Source organism: Halichoerus grypus, chromosome 15, assembly GCF_964656455.1.
Source record: "Halichoerus grypus chromosome 15, mHalGry1.hap1.1, whole genome shotgun sequence".
NCBI classification, from domain to species: Eukaryota; Metazoa; Chordata; class Mammalia; order Carnivora; family Phocidae; genus Halichoerus; species Halichoerus grypus.
This window is the reverse complement of record NC_135726.1, coordinates 59876642-59898718: the sequence shown is the minus strand read 5'-3', so window position 1 is coordinate 59898718 and position 22077 is coordinate 59876642. Positions and strand designations below refer to the sequence as shown.

The 22077-nt window shown below is 46.2% G+C and overlaps 1 protein-coding gene across 1 annotated transcript; it reads right to left on the bottom strand.

The window, feature by feature from the left end:
- Positions 1-13574: 13574 nt before the first annotated feature.
- On the bottom strand, positions 13575-20375 carry LOC118535599 (uncharacterized). The gene is made up of 3 exons (XM_036091968.2): positions 20031-20375; positions 16526-16652; positions 13575-15305 (listed from the first exon to the last, which is right to left on the bottom strand). Exons 1-3 carry the CDS (start codon positions 20061-20063, stop codon positions 13828-13830), a joined length of 1638 nt encoding a protein of 545 aa, XP_035947861.1. The 5' UTR covers positions 20064-20375; the 3' UTR covers positions 13575-13827.
- Between the last annotated feature and the right edge of the window lie 1702 nt (positions 20376-22077).

Here is a 22077-nt window from a genome sequence, read left to right as displayed (position 1 = left end):
TGGACACAGCCTTGAGGGAATACAGCGTTGTTGAGACCATCTTGATGGTATAGGTGACTAAACACAGTTAAGATCTCTATAAATGTTCAAGATTTGGTGGGCAGGTAAGGAGATCTACTCCTCTGGTGGCATCCAAGACAAGCCTCATATATTAGTTTCCTTGCTTATTAAACCTGCCACCTACCAATCTGGGGTGGACTTCCTCCTTGGTTGGTCTCTTCCTGCCCTCTGTGTACAGGGGCCGGTTTCAGATTATACCCAGGAAGCTCCCAAGGAGCTTGCAAACTGACATTTGTCCAAGCCCAACAGATTTATGCAAAAGCAGGGCCACTTGGGTGGCTCAGTCGGGTAAGCATCTGCCTTTGGCTCAGGTCACGATCCCAGGGAGCCCTGCGTCGGGCTGCTTCTCCCTCTCCCTCTGCCCCTCTCCCTGTTTCTGTGCTCTCTCTCTCACTCTCAAATAAATAAAAATCTTTAAACAAACAAAAAATCTATTTTAGAGAGACAGTGAGGGCAGGGGGCGGGGGTCAGACAGACAGGAAGAGAAAATCTTAAGCGGACTGTCTGCAGATCGGGGAGCCTGACATGGGGGCTCCACCTCACGACCCTGAGATCATGACCTGAGCCAAAACCAAGAGTCAGATGCGCAACCAACTGTGCCCCCCAGGTGCCCCAGGGATAATTTTTTTTTTTTTAAGATTTTATTTACTTATTTGTCAGGGGAGGGGAGAGAGAGCACAAGCAGGGGGAGCAGCAGGCAGAGGGAGAAGCAGGCTCCCTGCTGAGCAGGGAGCCCGATGTGGGGCTCAATCCCAGGACCCTGGGATCATGACCTGAGCTGAAGGCAGACGCTTAACCGACTGAGCCACCCAGGCATCCCTGGAATAATTTTTTTTTTTTTTAATTCACAGGATTTATTGTGTGTGTGTGTATGTATGTGTGTGTGTGTTTTAAAGAGCAATTTTGGGTTTACAGCAAAATTGAGCGGAGAGTACAGAGATTTCTCATATGCTCTCTGCTCTGCCTTCACTGCTCCCTGCCCACCAAACACACACACGGGTACCCAGAGCCCCACCCCACCCCTACGCTATCCTATCAACATCCTGCACCAGAGCAGTATGTTGGTTCCTCCTGAAGGACATCTTAGTTGCTTCCAACCAAGTTTTGGCAGTTATGAATAAAGTTGTGGTAAACATTGGTGTGCAGGTTTCTGTGTGAATGTAAGTTTTTTACTCATTTGGGTCAGTAATTTATTGCTGGATCCTGTAGTAGGAGCAGGTTTTATTTTGAAAGACACTGCAATAAAGGGCTAGTATCCAAAATCTATAAGGAACTTACCAAACTCAACACCCAAAGAACAAATAATCCAGTCAAGAAATGGGCAGAAGACACGAACGGACATTTCTCCAAAGAAGACACACAAATGGCCAAGAAACACATGAAAAAATGTTCCACATCAGGGAAATACAAATCGAAACCACAATGAGATACCACCTCATACCCATCAGGATGGCTAAAATTAAAAAGTCAGGAACAACAGATGTTGGCGAGGATGCGGAGAAAGGGGAACCCTCTTACACTGTCGGTGGGAATGCAAGCTGGTGTAGCCACTCTGGAAAACAGTATGGAGGTTCCTCAAAAAGTTGAAAATTTTTAGGGATATCTCGGTGGCTCAGTCAGTGAAGTGTCTGCCTTCAGCTCAGGTCATGATTCCAGGGTCCTGGGATCGAGTCCCGCATTGGGCTGAGAGCCTGCTTCTCCCTCTGCCTGCCGCTCCCCCCTGCTTGTGCTCTCTGACAAATAAATAAATAAAATCTTTAAAAAAAAAGTTGAAAATAAAGCTACCCTATGACCCAGCAATTGCACTAGTAGGTATTTACCCCAAAGATACAAGTGTAGTGATCTGAAGGGGCACCTGCACCCCAATGTTTATAGCAGCAATGTCCACAATAGCCAAACTATGGAAAGGGCCCAGATGTCCATCGACAGATGAATGGATAAAGAAGATGTGGTATATATATACAACGGAATATCACACAGCCATCAAAAAACCTAAAGTTTTGCCATTTGCGATGACGTGGATGGAACTAGAGGGTATTATGCTAAGCAAAACAAGCCAATCAGAGAAAGACAATTATCATATGATCTCACTCCGTGATGTAATGAGCACTGGGTGTTCTATAAGACTGAGGAATCACTGAACTCCACCACTGAAACTAATAATACACTATATGTTAGTTAATTGAATTTAAATTAAAAAAAGTAAGACACTGAAAATATTCATACAATTTCTTAAGATGGTAGCTGAGAGCACGTCCGCATACTGAAGAATCAAACCAATGAAGGAGGTAGAATTCCAAGATGCCAAAAGGAAGATGTCATTAAGGCAAAACCATACCTCAGTCATCTTAGGGTTGCAGCTGGGTCTGAGAACTATACTGACACAGACAGATTAAGAGGAGAAAAGTGCACAAATTTATTGCTTATAAATTTTACATGACAAGGGAGTCCTCCTAAGGAAACAAGGACCGAAAGAAGTGGCAGAACCTAAATGCTTTTATATTGGGCTGAACAGACAGGTGGTTGTGGAAAAGTAACTAAACTCTGTGGAGAAACCACAGGAAGATAAGCATTATTTATAACAAAGTCTGTACAGAATTTTCTTATTCTTAGCTTCCTGTCCTTGACAAGAATGTCACTCTCCTTCTGGCATAGGGAGGACATTTTCCATGGAAAGGGTGGTATTTCCCACTTCCAGGAAGGAAAGGGCAGAGGTCAGTGCACCCTCAGGCACCTGCTGTTTTGGGGGGCTCTTTTTTTTTTTTAATCAATCAATATTCTTGTTTCTTTACATCTAAGTCTTTTATTTCAGGTTTGGCTTCTGACAGGAGGAAGCACACATTTTTATGAAGGACACATTTTCTGAAATGACGGGGTAGGCAAAAAGGGTAAGATGGGGACAGGCCTGTGCATACTTTTGTCTCGTGTGGCAGGCAGGTAATACAGTTCTTGCCAGATGGGACTGCTTCATGATCAGGCAAAGTACCAGGTGAAAAGAAGGAGAAATATTGTTAGAAGAACATGGAGAAGATTGGTTATAATCCAGAGCAACAATTTCACTGGAGGCAGATGAACTTAAATGATTTCCAGACCATGTTTATAGATTTAGTGTGCAGGTAACTTTGAATCGACGGTGCTACCATCTGGCTACTTGGGGATTTCATGCCCTACCTCCTCACGAGTAAAAAGAGGAAGATGGACAAGCACCCCCATACATAGAACTTCCAAATGAAGGGAGGACACTCATTGGGCAAATCATGACTCTAAGTGTTGTTTTAACTCTAAAGGTTGTTTATTTATTTATTTATTTAAAAGATTTTATTTATTTATTTATTTATTTGAGAGAGAGAGAAACAGCATGAGAGGGGAGAGGGCCAGAGGGAGAAGCAGGCTCCCCGCCGAGCCGGGAGCCTGACGTGGGACTCGATCCCAGGACGCTGGGATCATGACCTGAGCCGAAGGCAGTCGCTTAACCAACTGAGCTACCCAGGCGCCCTAAAGGTGGTTTAAAAGAGGTAACATGACAAGGAGGATGTAAATGGACTTCATGCCACTGAACTGGATGCTTACAAATGGCTAAAATGATAAATTGTACGTGATGTCCATTTACCACACTTTTACAAATCAAAACAACACCTTCTTCTTGACTTGGAGTAAGGCAGTTTGGGGTCTGTCAGAGAGGGTCATTGCCCATGTGAAAAACCAGGGTTCAGCAATTTGGAAAATTTTCTTCCTCTTGAGGTGAACAAAAATTGTAAATGACAGTAGGTGTAGTTGCTATAATTCAAATGGAAAGGCAGGGGGAATTTTGACATTTAGAAGCATACTCTGTCCACCTTTCACAGCATTTACATTATAAATCATACGTACTTTCTTTGGGGGATGGCACCAGAGCATCAAAACATTGCAGAGCAATCAAAGCTATCATCGAACCTTCCGTCAGGGCCCAGGGGGTAGACTGTGTGGCCCCAAGGATGTACAGAAAATTGGTGAGGGCGTGGGGTATACTTTTTTGTTCGTATGTCTACATCCAGCAGGTGTAGGAAAAGAAAAATGATGTTCCCTCTATTACCCTTCTGTGTTCTTGGCTGAGGTCCATGTAACATAAAGATAGATCTGAGGGAGGGAGGGAGAGAGGAAGCTTACTGCAGCATGCAGCGCACATCTCCAGGAGGAACCTAAACCAGAAGTAACTCAAAACGGTGGCTCCAAATTCCAGCTTCTAGAGCATCAACAAAGAACAGTTAGGTTGTAGAGAAATGACAGGAGAAAACGAAGCAGTCTTAGGGTTCCCAGGTTGGCATTTGTGAGAAAGGTAAATATATGGGAGGAGACTAATGTAGTAAGGTTTTGTATGTAGGTTTCTCTGGTGCTTTCTCGGGACTGATAACAATATCTTCGGTCTTCCTGTTCCTGTCTTTTGTGGGAGTTTTATAGCCTTCTTTCAGAGAAAAAAGGGGAGAGTCTCCGTGTTCTTGTGCCTGCTGTTTTGTGTCTTGAATTAAAAACATGTATTTGGGGCGCCTGGGTGGCTCAGATGGTTAGGCGTCTGCCTTCAGCTCAGGTCATGATCTCCAGGTCTTGGGATCGAGCCCCACATCAGGCTTCTGGCTGGCTCAGCAGGGAGCCTGCTTCTTCTCTCTCGCTCTGACTCTCCCCCTGCTTGTGTGCTCTCTGTCTCTTGCTCTCAAATGAATAAATAAAATCTTTAAGAAAAATCAGTGAAAAGATGTAATTCCTTTTTAGAAAATAAAAAGTCTAAGTGGTTCAAAAAGACAAATTGATAGGGGTATATGAACTTTTTAAAAAATATAATTTGGGGGTGCTGGGTGGCTCAGTCGTTAAGCGTCTGCCTTCAGCTCAGGTCATGATCCCAGGGTCCTGGGATCGAGTCCCGCATCGGGCTCCCTGCTCCGTGGGAAGCCTGCTTCTCCCTCTCCCACTCGCCCTGCTTGTGTTCCTGCTCGCTATCTCTCTCTCTTTCAAATAAATAAATAAAACAGAATCTTTAAAAAAATAAAATAAAATAAAAATTAAAAATAAAAAATATAATTTGTAGGGGCGCCTGGGTGGCTCGGTTGGGTGTCTGCCTTCAGTTCGGGTCATGATCCTGGGGTCCTGGGATCCAGCCCCATATCGGGCTCCCGGCTTGGTGGAAAGTCTGCTTCTCCCTCTCTCTCTGCATGCTGCTACCCCTGCTTATGTGCTCTCTCTCCCAAATAAATAAATAAAATCTTAAAACATGTGTGCGTATATATATACATAATTTGTAAACATCTGTGTACACACTTAGGGCATGCCTGGGTGGCTCAGGCAGTCAAGCATCTGACTCTTGGTTTTGGCTCAGGTCCTGATCCCAGGGTAGGGAGGGTAGGGAGGTCAAGCCCCACGTCAGGCTCCAAGCTCAGTGGGGAGTCTGCTTGATTCTCACCCTCTCCCTCTGCCCCCCCCCATCTTGTACTCGCTCAGGCTCTCTCAAATAAATAGATCTTAAAAAAAAAAAACACACTTGGAATTACACAAAAGCTCTGCAGTCTCCTCTCTCATTCTCGCTTGGTGATCTAGGGGTCGAGGCCATTATTCAAAATCACAGGTAGCCAATTTTTTTTAGGAAAACAGCTTTGAGGATGGTTATGTTTAGCAACATAAAGAGCCAACCCCAGGGGCACCTGGGTGGCTCAGTTGGTTAAGCGTCTGCCTTTGCCTCAGGTCATGATCCTGGAGTCCTGGGATCGAGCCCTGCATCAGACTCCCTCTGCCCCTCCCCCTGCTCCTTCTCTCTCTCACTCTCTCTCAAATAAAATCTTAAAAGCATTAGACTAATATTTATCTTTCCTTTATGCTACTTTAGGACAATAATTTTCTCTTACATTATCAGTGTCCTTTGTAAAAGTTTCAGAAGATTTTCAGTTCTTTCATTTTTAAGCACTAAAATTTCACTAATCTTAAAATATTTTTTTTTTAAGATTTTTTATTTATTTATTTGAGAGAGAGGATGAGAGGAGAGAGAGAGCACATGAGAGGGGGGAGGGTCAGAGGGAGAAGCAGACTCCCTGCTGAGCAGGGAGCCCGATGCGGGACTCGATCCCGGGACTCCAGGATCATGACCTGAGCCGAAGGCAGTCGCTTAACCAACTGAGCCACCCAGGTGCCCCAATCTTAAAATATTTTAAGGTCAGGTCTACTGGACTCTTTCCAACCATGCTTTTGCATCTCTTGGCTCAATCAGAAGATAGACTGATTCCTGGAGAGTGTGTGCACAGCAGAAGAGTAAGTGACTTAGCAGACTTTTCTTTTTTCCCCTGGGATTTGGGAAGTCTTTGACAATGCCACAGATTTTAACATAACCAGGTGAAATGTCCATTTTCAGGAATGTCTCTCCTCTACAAGGAAGTTACAAACTCAAGGGACATGGAGGCCAACTCAGAATACTGTGGACTGAAGGAAAAGAAAGAAAGTTGGACTAAAAATAGGACAAAGAGGGACAGTGTTTAGGAGGATTCACCAGTGAGGAAGGTTTAAGCTTATCATAAGTTACCTAATGCCAGAGTTCCTCAGTGGCCCCTGCAATACTGTTTATTTGCAGGACAAAAAGGAAATAAAATTCTGATTAATCAATGACCATCTTTCTATACTTGGTATGGAAAGACTCCAAAGCAGTTTACACTCAAACTTGCCTCCCTGAAAGATGTTTAGATAAGGGTATGTTCTTTGACAGATCAATTGCCAAAATGTCAATAACCTAAGATGGAAAATGAAACACAACAAGTAAATTTAACACTATTGCTAATAAATCCTTGTAAAATCACAGTCAAAATTATTTCAAATCAATTTATAACACAGTATTTTGAGGAATGTCCAAGAGCTATGGAAATAGATGAAGACCAACCAAATGAGAACACTCAAAGGCTGTTTATTCAGCCCTTCCTGCAACAAGGTTGTCAGAATCCATCACGTGCATTTTCGCAGATTCTCAAAGGCAGGCAGAGGAGTGGTAAAGCCTTATAGTTTAAAAAGGTAAGACTTCAGGTATGCCCTGATTGGGAAGCTGGAGGTGGGCTACATTGAAGATGCATCCTACATGATTGGTTAGGGGTACATATTTGGCCTTCTCTGGTTGGTATTATGTTGCAAACAAGGACAAAAATGAAGGAATCTTCATTATTACTAATCATGATTAATAATGGAATTGTCCATTATTAATCATGTCCTGGCTCTTTGGTGCCATCCTTACTGAGGTCATCCTTTGGCGTCCTGGAATGTTGCTAGATATAATGGTATGATTTTCTACAGGTTTCTCTTCTAGATAGCTGGCATCTTGGGCTGGTTATATAGATAATGGGTTGGTTTCCTGTGCTGGTTACCAGAGACTGTGGGTCTGAGTTCTATCTCTCTATATGGTCTGGCCATTGTCTGTTTCTATATTCTCTCAGTCTCACCCTGATCTTTCTCTCACTTCTGAGAAGTTGACTAATTTGGGGAAAACACAGATTCAAATCTTCACTGCTCAGAGACTGTTCATCTTCATAGTGGGTATTGCAAGATTGGCTTGACCTTTTTATTGTTATATCATCTCGGTGATCATCTGATAACAGTGCAGTTGCATAGAAGCATTTAAGACTCTGGACAAACAGACCAGCATCATGACCACTATGACAAAAGCAAGCACAATTAATAGTCCCTTGTCTGTTTCATAGATCCAAGTACAAGCAGTATTAGCAATGGCACAGATCCCACCATGACTAGCCAACAAGAAATCTAGAGCAACGAGACTGTCCATCACTACTTGTGTCCGGGAGTTGAGACAAATGTTTACTACATCTAGGGCAGAACTGCTGTCTTAAAACTTCTGCCAATGCTAGTGACAGGTTTATTAGTCTTTTATATTTGTATGATTCCCACTGATGGGAACACTACTCACATCGTTCACATAGAGTCAGTACTTCCCTCAGTGTGCTGAATAGTAGAACAGACCTCATTTTGGAAATCACACCTGAGTTGGATTTCCAACGTTGGTGATTTATAGAACTAGGATCCCTCATGTATGGACAAGTTTTAAGATACTATTCCTAGGGCGCCTGGGTGGCTCAGTTAGTTAAGCGACTGCCTTCGGCTCAGGTCATGATCCTGGAGTCCCAGGATCGAGTCCCGCATCGGGCTCCCTGCTCGGCAGGGAGTCTGCTTCTCCCTCTGACCCTCCCCCCCTCATGCTCTCTCTCTCTCATTCTCTCTCTCAAATAAATAAATAAAATCTTTAAAAAAAAAAAAAAAAAAAAGATACTATTCCTAAAGTGCATGAGGTGTTAGTATGAATCCTGTGGGTCCTGGCCACAAAGGAAGTAGTGATCTGTCCAGGGCACATAGACATCTGGGAACAAAGGAGTCATTCATGATATAAGGTCAGAACCAAGGGCTTACAGGACTGGGTTACATTTTTGGATCTCTATCGGTCTCTTCCAGGTAGTAAGTTTTGGGCACATTGCCCTATGAAGATTATTGAAATCAAACTTAGGATCGCCTGAGTTCTCATCAAGATTGAAATAATCGGTTCTTTTTCTGGGCGAGAGGGACACTAGCACTGTCACACATTGATTCGTGTAAGGTCAAGGTCCATGTATGTGCAAGTGGAAATGCCATGTGCTGTAACTCCCTATGGTCTCATTTGATGCAACCTGCATGGCCCAGAGGTTTCATCATGGTAGGCTGGTGAGGAATGGCATATCCTGCAGTAAGTGACTGAGGGTAGGGGCTGCTGTTAGGGATAACCTAATAAGGTTAAGATTATGTTCTGACCTAACCTAACCTTATAAGGAAGAAACGAGTAAAAGGGCCATTAGTGGTGATGACAAGGGGTCTGTGGAAAATGAGAAGTGGAACAATTACAGGCAAGCAGATTAAAAGAACAAAACAGTAATTTGTTAGACAGATGTCTTGCTGTGAGGTATCGAGTGGAAGCTGTCATCTGTTTGTTCCGAAGGTCTTGGGTCACCTGTCTGCTTTTGAAGATCAGCTCAGAATCCTCAGTTTGAGGTCTTGGATTGGAGTAGCCTTCCAATTGTGTGGAATTCTGGATTTCTTCTTTAGTTGTGAAACATGAGCCAGAGTGACTCCCTGGAGTTTCACTGCTCTATTTATTGCTAACAGCACCTGATAGGTTCCTTCCAATGAGATTTATGAGCAGTTATTTGGCGCGAGCCAAGCTACTCATGCTGTTTGACAAAGTCCAAGTATGGGGGACGATCCTGAAAACAGGAGACTCCACAGCTGGCTCCTGCTATTCTCTTTCATTTTATTTATGGCAATCTTTATAACTGGAGTATTTCTGGGGTTTCATGATAAAGTGACTACTCATCTTAGTTACGCCTATCTAAGCAATCGTAATGAAACTAATTCCACGAAGAATTAGTTTCTATAGAACAAAATAACAAGACGGTCACACTCTGTCTAGCACCTCTCTCTTTGCGTACTGTTTTTTAGTTTTAGCGAAAGCCAATAAGCAGAAATCAATAAAGGTCATGTTAATCATTACAAAGGAAAAATGAAAGAAGGCTATGGCTGTAATCCAGAAAATGATCTAAGATTTGGAAAAACAAAAATATCCTAACATATAAATAAAGTTCCTCCGAGGCTGTCAGGAGATGCTTACAACCTGATCCTGTGTCTGTGTCTCCTCATTCGCCGACGCCGTCCTTTCCTACGAGAGACCCACCCCGGCTGGAGCTGGACTCCGGCAGTTATTCTCTGAGGTCTGTTCCAACAGATGGAATCTACTAGTTGAAGATCATGAAAAAGCTCTTTAAAACATGTTTTCAGAAGGTGGCCTTAGTCAGTTGGTGACAGGACTGGATATATTATGTGAATCCCTGGCAATATTTTGCCATGTCTGCATGTAGCAGAGCAGTAACTAGTATTGGAAGTGAAATCCCTAGACACATGCATGAGTCTTCCAGTTAGTAATTCATAGGGGGATAACTGAGTGAGTGGACTCCATGGCCATAAGGGCGAGAGGGAATATCTTTGGCCAAGGGAGCTCAAAGGTTTCCGAAAGTTTTGCTGATGTTAACAATGCCAGTGGTCCATTCAACTTTTCTACAAGATTGTGAGTGATAAAAGAGAGTGTTTATAATGGTTCCCATAAAGTGTGTGACATGATGACCTGATGTAGATGTAAACATTGGGATGATCCAGGGCTGGAAACAAAATCAATCAGCTTTTCAGAAAAGAAATGCTTTAACTCACTCTGCAAATAGACATACAATCACTAAAATATATTCAAGTCCCACAGAGGGTAGAAGCTGGATAAAGTCCATTTGAAGGTATTCAAGGGGCCCCTGAGGTATGGCCACCGCTTATCCAGGTCCCCTTGGTGATGTGTGCATGGTCCAAGCCACTCAGTCCCTATTTGTCCCCCACTGGCTTGGGACTGTCCAGTAGGGATCAGAGCTTCAGGAAGAGCCAGGTGGGAACCTTACCCACCCCCTCATGTCAACCACAGCCCCTGCAAGGCCCCCCAGGTATAAATATCTCAATATTTTCCCCCAGTGGTCTTTTGCCCCCCTCTCCAAAGGCACTGCTAACCCTACTCCCCACCCCTTAGGACAATCATCACTCTTAAAAGATTCTCCATCTGAGGGGCGCCTGGGTGGCTCAGTCATTAAGCGTCTGCCTTCAGCTCAGGTCATGATCCCAGCGTCCTGGGATTGAGCCCCGCATCGGGCTCCCTGCTCTGCAGGAAGCTTGCTTCTCCCTCTCCCACCCCCCCTGCTTGTGTTCCCTCTCTCGCTGTGTCTCTATCAAATAAATAAATAAAATCTTTTAAAAAAATTAAAAAAAAAAAAAGGTTCTCCATCTGAGCCCCTTTCCTAGGCCATGAGTTCTTTACATCTCAAATAGCCCCAGAGGCAGGTCTGCTCATGATCTCCATTTTACACAGCTGGAAACTGAACCTAGGGGGAGGCTGGGCAGCAAGTTTCTCTTTGTGACCTCCACTGAGAGGTGGGGATGGAGGAATCAATTCCAAGCCCATCCCTCCTTCTGGTCCCAACTACTTTACGGATCACTTCCTCCCTCTGTCCCTAGGGCACCCTGCAGACCCTCTCCTTCCCAGATGCTGACGGCCCCCATAAGACTTTGCTAAGGCCACCATAATACACTACTTCAGACTGGGTGGTTTAAGCAACAGAAATGCATTTTCTCATATGCTAGGTATCTGATATCAGGGTCTCAGAAGCACTGATTTCTCCTGAGACCTCTCTCCTTGGCTTGTAGGTGGGCATTTTCTGCCTCTGTCTCACATGACCTTCCCTGTGTGTGTCTGTGTACTAATGTCCTCTTAAGGACACTAGTCACACTGGATTGTGTCCACAGTATCACCTTTATTTCACCTTTTCAAAAACCCTATTTCCAAATGCAGTGACATTCTGAGGTACTGGAGATTATGACTTCAACATATGAATCTGGGAACATACAATTCAGCCCATAACTAACACATCTTTTCATAGGGAGCTAACAGGGAGGAGTTCTCCTGAGGATGACCTCATTTAACAGTCCCCAAATCACAGCCCTGTAACTACGGCTCTGAGGCGCTCTGAGGTATCAACAGGAATGAAACACATCCATACAAAGAATCATAAATTTAAGAATCAAACAAATGTCTCTAACAACTGTTTGATAAAGCCCCAAACTAGAAACAACTCAAATATCTGAAACAGATGAGTAAATAAACAAATAGTGGACAGAACATTACATTTCCTGACACATTAAAAGAATGAACTAATTACACAGACCCATTGACAAATCTCAAAATAAATATACCAGACGAGAACACCCAGAGGGGAAAAAAAACTAAACATTTTATTTTCAATCATGTAAAATTACATTAAATACATATGAATCTATTGTAGAAGAAAGTAAATCAATGTTTGCCTGGAGGGCAGAGAGAAGGAGATAATAATTAAAGGGCATGAGTGAATGTGGGGTGATGCATATGCACATTGTTATGATTTATGATGATGGTTTCATGGGTTTATATGAATGTCAACACTCATCAAATGGTACAGTTTAAATATGGACAATTTATTATTTATTAACCATACCAAAAAGGCATTAACGGTATAATAAAAAAAAAATTCTGTTTTCAAAAAACAAAGTTTGGCAAACCTGTATTGACCCCACCATATCCCTTGTAATGCCCTGGGATCAGCACCTTGCCTCGGTGGCAGCAAATACAGGTGAGCAATGAAAGCCATTTCCACCTGAGTCATCAGGAATGCAGGCTGCGTAAAGCCTGCATTTCTGGACTGAGATCTTCCTTCTTTCTTTGTTTTCCTTCCTGTGCAACAAAGGCCTTACGGTGAACAATGCAGAGAAACTACAGGAATCCATAAAACTGTTAGATTCCTTTTCTTATAGAGAGAGCACACGTGAGAGAGTGTGAACGTGGTGGTGGGGGGGAGTGTGTGCACAGGGAGAAGGAGAGAGGATCCCAAGCAGGTTCTGCACTGAGGCTAGATCTGTATGCAGGGCTTGATCTCACAACCCTGAGATCATGACCTGAGTCAAAACCAAGAGTCGGACGCTTAACCAACTGAGCCACCCAGGCGCCCCCCATTAGATTATTTTCTGACAAGGCCCTCAGCTACACAAGATTCACAGTTCAGAAAGATCTGAGAATTTCCGTACTTGCTCATCCTTCACAGCCATACTGACTAGAACAATGGCAGGTGCCCTTTTAAAAGAGGCACATTCCAACCAGTTTGTTGCAGTCTCTTGCCCTCTCTGTTAATCCACTGTTTGTGTACAATTATGACTCCCCCTATAATCTTTCAGCCAGTGACACTACCACACAGAATTCTGGGCATTAGGGTACCTCTCTCCTTTGCAAGACCTGGGAACAGATTTCCTGCACCAGTGCTGAGCACAATGCAACATCCCCTGCAAAGAAGAGAACAATTTTATGTTGTTCCCAGAAGTACCGGAGGTTGTCACAACTGCCCCCTCTTCAAGGTGAGCGCTGACAGCACAAAACGTCCTGGCATCCAGGCTACAATTTAACCACAAAACCCTACGTAATTTCCTTAGAGGCCTTAGGCAACAATGCAAACAAGGCCCAAACTAGAGAGAGGACTGCCATCCTTCTATCCCCCTGAAGCACACAAAGATTGGGGTGCCCACGGCAGCTGTTTCTCCTGTCATTCTGAAACCACCCCATAAAGTGAATCTAACCTTCAAGATAAAGATGACTTACACAATAAGGCCTTTGTTACAGCACAAACCAGAATAATAGAGGAAGGCTGTTCCTCGGTTAGTGACTTGGAGGCTGGGAAATTCCATCACAAGAATTACCAGACCAATATCCCTAAAAAAGATGACTTTTCAGGTCACAGGCAGAACTCAGATGGAGTCCTCTGGAACACAACGGGGTCATCCATGCCCTACTAATCAGAGAGAAAAAAATGAGTACTCTGGCTTCTCACATTCACCCAGCGAATGGGAAAACACCAAGGTTTACTTCGCTGAACACATCAGAGCAGATAAATGATATACATATGGGCACCTGCAGGTGGGAGAGGTGAATGGCTGCTGCTACAGAATCAACAGTAATAAAAATTCACACGGCCCCAAGCTGAAACATGCAACACAGCTCCACATACCTGGAATTTATTTTGATGTTTGGATGTATGAGGCACAATTCAGGCAGATGGCACCCTCAAAAGAGATCTCCTCGAGTGTTGTTATACTGAACAAGGAAATACATTTGCTACATATCTAAGTTGTTTCTCCCATGTGAATTTTGTGGTAATCAATGAGGTAAGGGCTTCGGCTAATGGCTTTCTCATTCAAGATATTTATAATGCCCAATCCAGTATGAACTCTCTGGTGTCGAGTGAGGCCAGAGCTTTTACTAAAGGATTTCCCACACTGGTTACACTTATATGGCCTTTCTCCAGTGTGAACTCTCCGATGGTCACTGAAGTTGGAGCTTCGCCTAAAGGACTTCCCACACTCATTGCACTCATATGGCCTTTCTCCAGTGTGAACTCTCTGGTGTTTAAGGAGCGCAGAGCTTTGGCTAAAAGATTTTCCACATTTGCTGCACTCATAAGGCCTTTCTCCAGTGTGAACTCTCAGATGTAGAACGAGGCTGCAATTCTGGCTAAAAGATTTCCTACATTCACTGCACTCATAAGGCTTTGATCCTGTGTGGACTTTCTGGTGTTTTAAAAGACTGGAATTGTAGGTAAAGGATTTCCCACATTCACTGCACTCATAGGGCCGTTCTCCAGTGTGAACGGTATGGTGTTGCAGGAGCGCAGAGCTTTGATTAAAGGACTTCCCACACTCACTGCACTCATAAGGCTTTTCTCCAGTGTGAATTCTCCGATGCTGAATGAGGTTGGATCTTTGACTGAAGGATTTGCCACATTCTCCACACTCAAATGGCCTTTCTCCAGTGTGAACTTTCCGATGGTTATTGAGGCTGTAGCTTTGGCTAAAAGATTTCCCACATTCACTGCACTCGTAAGGCCTTTCTCCAGTGTGAACTCTCCGATGTTGAAAGAGGTTGGAGCTCTGGCTAAAGGATTTTCCACACTCCCCACACTCATAAGGCCTTTCTCCTGTGTGAACTCTCTGGTGTTTAATAAGGCTAGAGTTATGGCTAAAAGATTTCCCACATTCACTGCACATGTAACATCTTTCTCCAGGGCGGACTCTCTGGTGATGAACAAATGTGTGCTTGTGGCTGAAAGCTTCTGTGTTGTCCCCCCAGTGGTGTTGAGTTTTTCCCTTGTGGAAGGCTGCCCCACATTCAGTTGCATTGCTTGACTTCTCTCCAGTCTGTGTGGCCTGTTGCTGGAGGAATCCTGAGCTGGCCAAGAAATCCTTCCCAACCTCCCCACAGATAAAGGGCTTCCCTGACACTTGCAATCTGCAGCTCTTGACCACTGAAGCTCTGCTTACATTGTTACTGAAGGGCTTATCGCTCACATGCTGCTTCTGCTGCTGCTGAAGGTTTTCGTTGAAACAGAATCTTTTCCCATGTGTCCCACCAGTGTACACTTTCTCATTGAATTGTGTTTCCTGGTGCTCAGCCGAGTGAAAACTGTCTTTCAAGACTGGACCACACACCTCATAGGGGTTGGCCTTCCGGGGAAAAAGACCTGTCTTGGGAGTCCTGACATGTGACACTACAGAAACGCTCTGCTCAGACGGTGCCTCCTCATCCTCTGCTCCATGCCAACAACCTGAAAGCAGGAAATGCTGGTGAAGTGCACAGTGACTTTCGTGGGTAAGCAGCTGCTACCCAAGCATGTCTAATAAACCCAGAAACGAGTCCATGAGACTGTTCATAGGATAAGAGGTCTGAGTTCAGGCTGAGGATGAGGCTGCTTAGCAGCTCACAAAATGGGGGTTCAGGGGCACTTATGAGGTGAAATAAATACACTGAAGAGAGACAAGGTCTACACATAACTTTCAACAGGACCTAGTCTGCCATGCAGAAGGGTGTGTTCAGGCCCAGGAAAATTCAACAGTGAAAGAGAGCCTGGTGTTCAAGGACTGTTTAACAATCTGTGTTCACCTCACGACACAACACATAGGAGCCAAGGAGGACAGTACCCCACATGGAACAGTGACTAAAATGGTCAAGATGTGGAGTTCAGAGAGGTGTAGATTAGCCCTGGGCAGGAAGTAAGAGTACAAGTGATGAATAGCAGTTGACCAGTCACCTGAGTGTAAAGACTGGGGAAGGAAAGGCAGGTATGAAGTGCGGGGGCCACTGTCATTACCAACAAAAGACCAGTCATGTGGAATAAGTTTCTGGTATGATGTATACACAGCCCTGAGGACATGCCTCCCCCAGGTGTCACTGTTCAGAGCCAGGCTGTGAACCACAACACACTCTCCACAACCCCGAGATGAGCAACTATGTGGCACCTGGATGATGCAAGTATAAATAAGGGAAAGACAGGAGAGATAGGTGGCCAGCACTGGCCAAGAACAGCTCAGCACATGCAGTGCACAGGAAAGAAAACTATTATAAAGAAAACTTCCAAGAAGGATCTTGCAAGAACAGACCGTGGTCTATATTACAGTGATGGTAATTTCTAGCACAAGAAGGAATGAGGAAATGTCAGCTAGAGAAAGAAAGTGGAACCTGGGATACTCGGGTGCTTTGTAACTGCAAGTCACCTGGCAGGGAGAGGGCAAGCAAAGTGGGATCCACTGGCTGAATGGAACAGTCCAGACCCTGGTTCCTTCCCTGAGAGGCTTAGGAGTAGCAGGTGTTGGGGCTGCTCAAGGAGAAGGCAGTGCACATACCTCACCAGCCAACCACACTGCCTATTCAAGGACGTGGGGAAGGAAGCAGAGACCACGATCCTGATGGGAGAACAGATCTGCCCTTGGGGAAAAAGGGAAAGGGAGAGACTAGCTCAGGGTACAGAGGCGGGCGTGAGGACCTTACCCAGGGAGGTTATAAGCGCCAAGTTCTCCAGCATCACATCCTGGTACAGCTGTCTCTGTGCCTCATCAAGGAGCTCCCACTCCTCCCAGGAGAAGGACACAGCAATGTCCTCAAAGGTCACAGTGCCCTGGCAAGATGGAGACAGATGAAACCATAAACAGCCTCTCCCTCATAGATGACAATCCATCTCCACATCTACCCCTCACCCATCCTCCTCCTAAGCATCCAACACAGAAGAGAAACCAGGCCCTCGCACCGCTGGTGCAACTGTCTCCTCACAGGTCCATTGATCATGGGCACCAGCCATCAGTAAGATGAGGCAGGTGGATAAAAAGGCATAAAACAAGGGTCTGGCACAGAGGCATTCACCCATTTCTGCTAAGCAATTCCCCTAATATGGACAAACCATGCAATTCCCAATCCCAGGGCCCTAGGGCATCAGGCATCCTCCCTCTACAAGTACACATCATTCCTTAGACGGCACATCCCCACATTGTAGACACTGCCACATGCCCACGGCTGCCACCAGCTTACTGCCCTGCATACCTTAGGCAACTCTCTGGCCTTACAATTACGTATGACTGTATTTCAATCACCTGCTCTTCATGCCACTGGCGAGGATGGGAATCGGCTGTGTGCTAGGGTTAGGGGGATGGCCAAACACAGAACACTTAACACTGGACAGATGAGACTGACAGCACTTTTCTAACCATATATATTCACAGTCTGAGAGAGGACACCACACGCCACACAGGGCCACAGCGGGGTGGCACTCTGGGAAAGAGTGAACAGATGGTGGTTGTGAGATCCAAGATTTGTAATATCAGTACAAAGAGGTACCCCTGTTTCCCCTGGGAAGATGCCACTGACTTATCTCAGTAACTCCACGAGCAGGCAGGGAACTGAAACCAAGTACAGAGGGATAAGCAGGAACTGCTCCTGATCCCCTTGATAAAAACACTGTTTGGTTAGGAGATCTTATTTCTGGGAGCAGAATGGGGAGCAGAAGTAGCACTCTGGCCATCAGAGGCCCTCATGGTTTCCAGACATCAGTGCCGCATGTAATATTGGCTCTTAATTTTATTTTTTTTTAAACTTTTTTTTTTTAAGATTTTATTCATTTATTTATTAGAGAGCGAGTGAGAAAGAAACAGCATGAGAGGGGAGAGGGTCAGAGGAAGAAGCAGGCTCCCCGCTGAGCCGGGAGCCCGATGCGGGACTCGATCCCAGGACTCTGGGATCATGACCTGAGCCGAAGGCAGTCGCTTAACCAACTGAGCCACCCAGGTGCCCAGCTCTTAATTTTACACCCTGCACCACAACCTGAATACAGCATCCACAGGATCCTTTGCAAATTCAAACAGGATTGAATACTGCTACTGACTTCCCAGGACGCCCACTAAACGTCGCAGCCCCAAATCCACCTACGAAGCCTTCACTGCTTGGGTCTGTTCCTTGCCTCAGACGTATGGATCTCAGATACCCATGGCCCTATTCCACAAGGTGCTGGGCTTGCTGTCCCCAAAGCAATCACAACTTTCCTCTGTCCACCTAACCCTCATCAAAGCCCAGCTCCATCAGTGGTCCACCCCAGGCCTTAGTGACTCTCACAAATGACCACATTTGCCCTTGACCTTATCCTCCTGCCTGAATGAAACAGCCCAGACCCCAACAAAGTCCTCAAAAAATCCTGGTGAGTGCACAGAATGGTGATTGAACACCCACTCCGGTCTGCGTGACATCTTGCCTCGGTTATCCCTTCCCTCCGTGTCCACCTCATTCATGTCCACCCTTGCCTTGGAAGCCCTGGCCACCTGCCAGACTATCCCGTCCCTGACACACACTCCTTTCAGGGCCATGTACCTGCCTCATTTGTTTGTGAAGCCTCAACCCATCACCCAGGTACCCAGGCAAGAGACCCAGTCCACAGTCCCCATCCTCCCCTACCTGGCCCCTAATAGCTTTACAATCATAACCTGTTGATTACCCCTCCTAATCGTGAACATCCTGAACCCTCCATCCTGAACCTTCCCCAGATTCCCAGACCTATGTGTACAACTGCCTACATCATACATCCATTCAGTGGTCTCTGAAACACCCCAGACTCTCAATATACCTAAATCAAAGCTCCTAACACCCCCACAGTGAGTATTACTACTACATTCTTCCTCTCAGATAACGGACCTTCCACTCCTACAGCTGCTGAGACCTAACACACTGGGGTCATCCCTGAGTCCTGTATTTCACTCCTTCTCCTGCATCAGAGAATCTAGTTGCCCACTTAAAACATGCATCCAGAATCCCATTACCTTTCCTAAGCCACAACTCTGGTCCATTAACTCTCACCTGGGCTTTGGCAGTAGCTGCAGCCTGATCTTCCTTCCTTCTCCCCCGGTCTCACAGTCTGTTCTACACTCTGCAGCCAGACGGAGTCTGGTAAGATCCTGTTAAGACCACTTTCTGCCTCTGGTGCACACGCCCCATCACCTCCAGAATACACACCCAACTTCTCAGTCATTCCAGTCTTGATTCCTGTCCCCCCTGCTCTTTGTTCCCACCTAAAAGGACACTGTGGTTTTCTGAACACTCAGTTCAGTTACACCTCTGAGCTTCCGCGTATCTAGGAACCAGTTCCCAGTACATCGGTTGCCAGAAACGGGAACATTTCTATATAAAGCCTTACATGGACTTAGGACCCTCTGCGTAGGGTTTCCCCAGGGCCCCCAGACCCAGGCCTGGGGGAATGACACTTAAGAGCCCCAGGACACCATAATCCAGAGACTATGTGCGTGGTGGCCAGGGCCAGTGAGGGGCTGAGACACCCTCCACCAACCTGTGTTCAGTTCCACAGCACCTCTGCCGCAATGGGAATCTGTGCCCAGGCTGGCAGTGGAGGAACGGCCATGGCAGGGTTCGTTGGGCTCCTGCTACCCGTACCCTTCCCTGGCCCTGGAGTCAGGTGACCTTACGATGGCTGTCTAACCGCTGTGCCTCGATGCTCTGTCCCCTCTTGCCAACCGTGCCACCCGAACTAAGATCCAACCTCCCAAGGCCTCAACGTCCTCTTCATTGCCCTCCGGTCTGCTCTTCCTTTGAACCGCCTTCGGAAAACTTTGAAATCCCAAACGGAGATCGGGTCCCTCCTTTGGCCAAAAGTCCCCTTGGCGTCTGGAGTCCTCTAGACCTGAAGGTACCGCACCTCACCCCGGCCCGCAGTCCAGGCGTGACCCCCTCCCGCTCGCTGTCCCCTGAGGGCAGAGTCCTCCCGCCGCAGCCCCCTCCAGCCTCGGCCCCAGCCGCCCTCGGCCCCGAGCCCGCTCCCGCACGGGGCCCCCGCCCGCCGCCGCCTCCCCGTCCCGGACACCGGGGCCTGGGCCGCAGGGACGCGAGGTCTGGGTGGGGGGACGGCGGGAGGGCCCGGGGGACGAGCGCTCACCTGAGCCGGCGCCCCGCGCTCGGGCCTTCGGGGTCTGGGTCGGGGGAGGCAGGAGGACGAGCGGTTTACCTGAGTCGGGTCCCGGGGCGCGGCCGCCGCCATCGGACACGGTGGGCGGACCGGACACCCGGGCCGGTGGTCCCCGTCCCGGCCCCCGGCGCAGGGCAGCCCGGGCGGCGTCGCCAGCCGCGGACCCAAGTGTGTGCGGCGGGGACAGCGCCTTCCCTCGCGCCTTCTCGGTTAGTCACCCCGACCTGAACCTGCGCTCCAGAACATTAGCAGACGAACAAGCGTGAAAGAGGCAAAAAGACCGCCAGGCGGATGAGGCCGGAAGCTCCGCCCCGACGTTAGGGGCACACGCAGAAACGACTCTTTTCATTGGTCAGAGATGCAGTCCATCGACGCGCGCTCTTCTGGGTAATGTAGTTCACAGACGCACAGGACGCGGATAAGGCAGTCCCATCGACCTCTGGGAGGAAAGGCCACGCCCCCTTAAGGGCCCTGGAAATTAGGGTCTTCCGTCCCAGGCCGGAGGGGCTTCGCTCCTTCTTAAAGGATCCGTACCCAGATTTCTGGGAAGTGGTGTCTGCAACTGATCACCCAAGTGTTTGTAGACATTATTTCCGACTCCTTGATGCTCAGCGTGGTCCCAAAGCTAAAACCATTTCATATGCTCCCAAAGGCTACAGATCCAAATGCACATATCATTCGATACAGTCATTTAGATACAAAATGTGTCCCTGGAAGCAGAACCTAGTAAACGTTATCATCCTACAAGTCAAATACACCCAGAAGCATTAGAGACAGTTTTGTCAGTCTGTGTATGTTAGGTCAGGGACAAGGTAAAAATACTTCATATAGGGCCGTGACACAGAAGATATAGGATGAATGTGAGGCCACCCTAAAGCAAGCGTTTTTTTTTTAAAAAATGCACCCATAGAAAACATCTCTCTAATCTGATCATTAATTTTTGTGTCCAATTCATTGAACAATACTTTTATCCATTTAATATCCTGGCATAAACCCAGTTCCTTTTAGGAATCTAACATCCATCAATAAAAGAACAATGTCATAAATGTTGTTTTAGAAGGGGACAATGGCTGCAGTGTTTCAAAGATGGAGCATGTATGCAAAGTCCGCTCTCCTTTTCAAAGGAATTTGGGGTACTTAAAACCATGATATCTCATTGTTTGGAAGTGATTACCATTTCTCTTGCAGGGACTGTTCTGCATGGGGAATTGGTATTACCTCAGAACTATAGCTGCAAAATGCAAATTACAGAAAGCTATTACTAGTGGCTATGTAGTGATTCAAAGGCGGTGGCAGACAGAGCTTTGATGAAGCATCAGTGGATGGGGAAAAAGTTAAGACCTCAGAGAAGATTTGGCAGTGATGTCTGAGAACGGGAATATTTAGGTTGAATGCATGACCAGAATGTTCACTCTGATGGTTTTCTCCAAAATGATCTTTTTCATTCTTGAAAACATTGCGCAGTATCAGTGGAGAAAAGAAACAATGTGACAGAGTAGACAGAATTATAAAAATATACAGAGAAGCTGAGGCTTACTGTATAGTGTTATCCTTTTAGAATTGAGTCTGCACATGTGTGTGTCATTCTGTCTGGGTCCTGAATTCAGATTTGTTTCTATAAAAGTTGTTTGTTGTGGTTAAAAGTGAAGACATGCTTTGTATACAGAGCTGCACTATGCTTTTCTCACTTAACTATATATCTTGGACATTCTAAAGCCACTTCCTCATTTTATATCCACACCTCCTTATACCCACACATATTAGACCTAAACCCAACTCTTTTTAAAGACTGCTGTGCATTTCATTGTCCTCCTGCTCCGTGGCTGGCCAGCTGGCCCAGCCTATGAATCTCTCCTATGTGCCCCCAAGGTCCTTCCTCCAAGCCCACAGAAAACTCTGTGGAGACTTCTGGGTTAGTCCCTTGTCCACCTGGCCACTCTCAGGGGTCTCCTGTACTGAGAATTGGGCCAGATTATTAAAGGTATTAAGGCCAGGAGGCTGGTGACACAGACACAAGCCTTAGGTTCCAGATCCCTATGGTTGGGGTGCTGTTTGGTCTTGCTGCCCTCCTTAGAGTCCAGAAGGC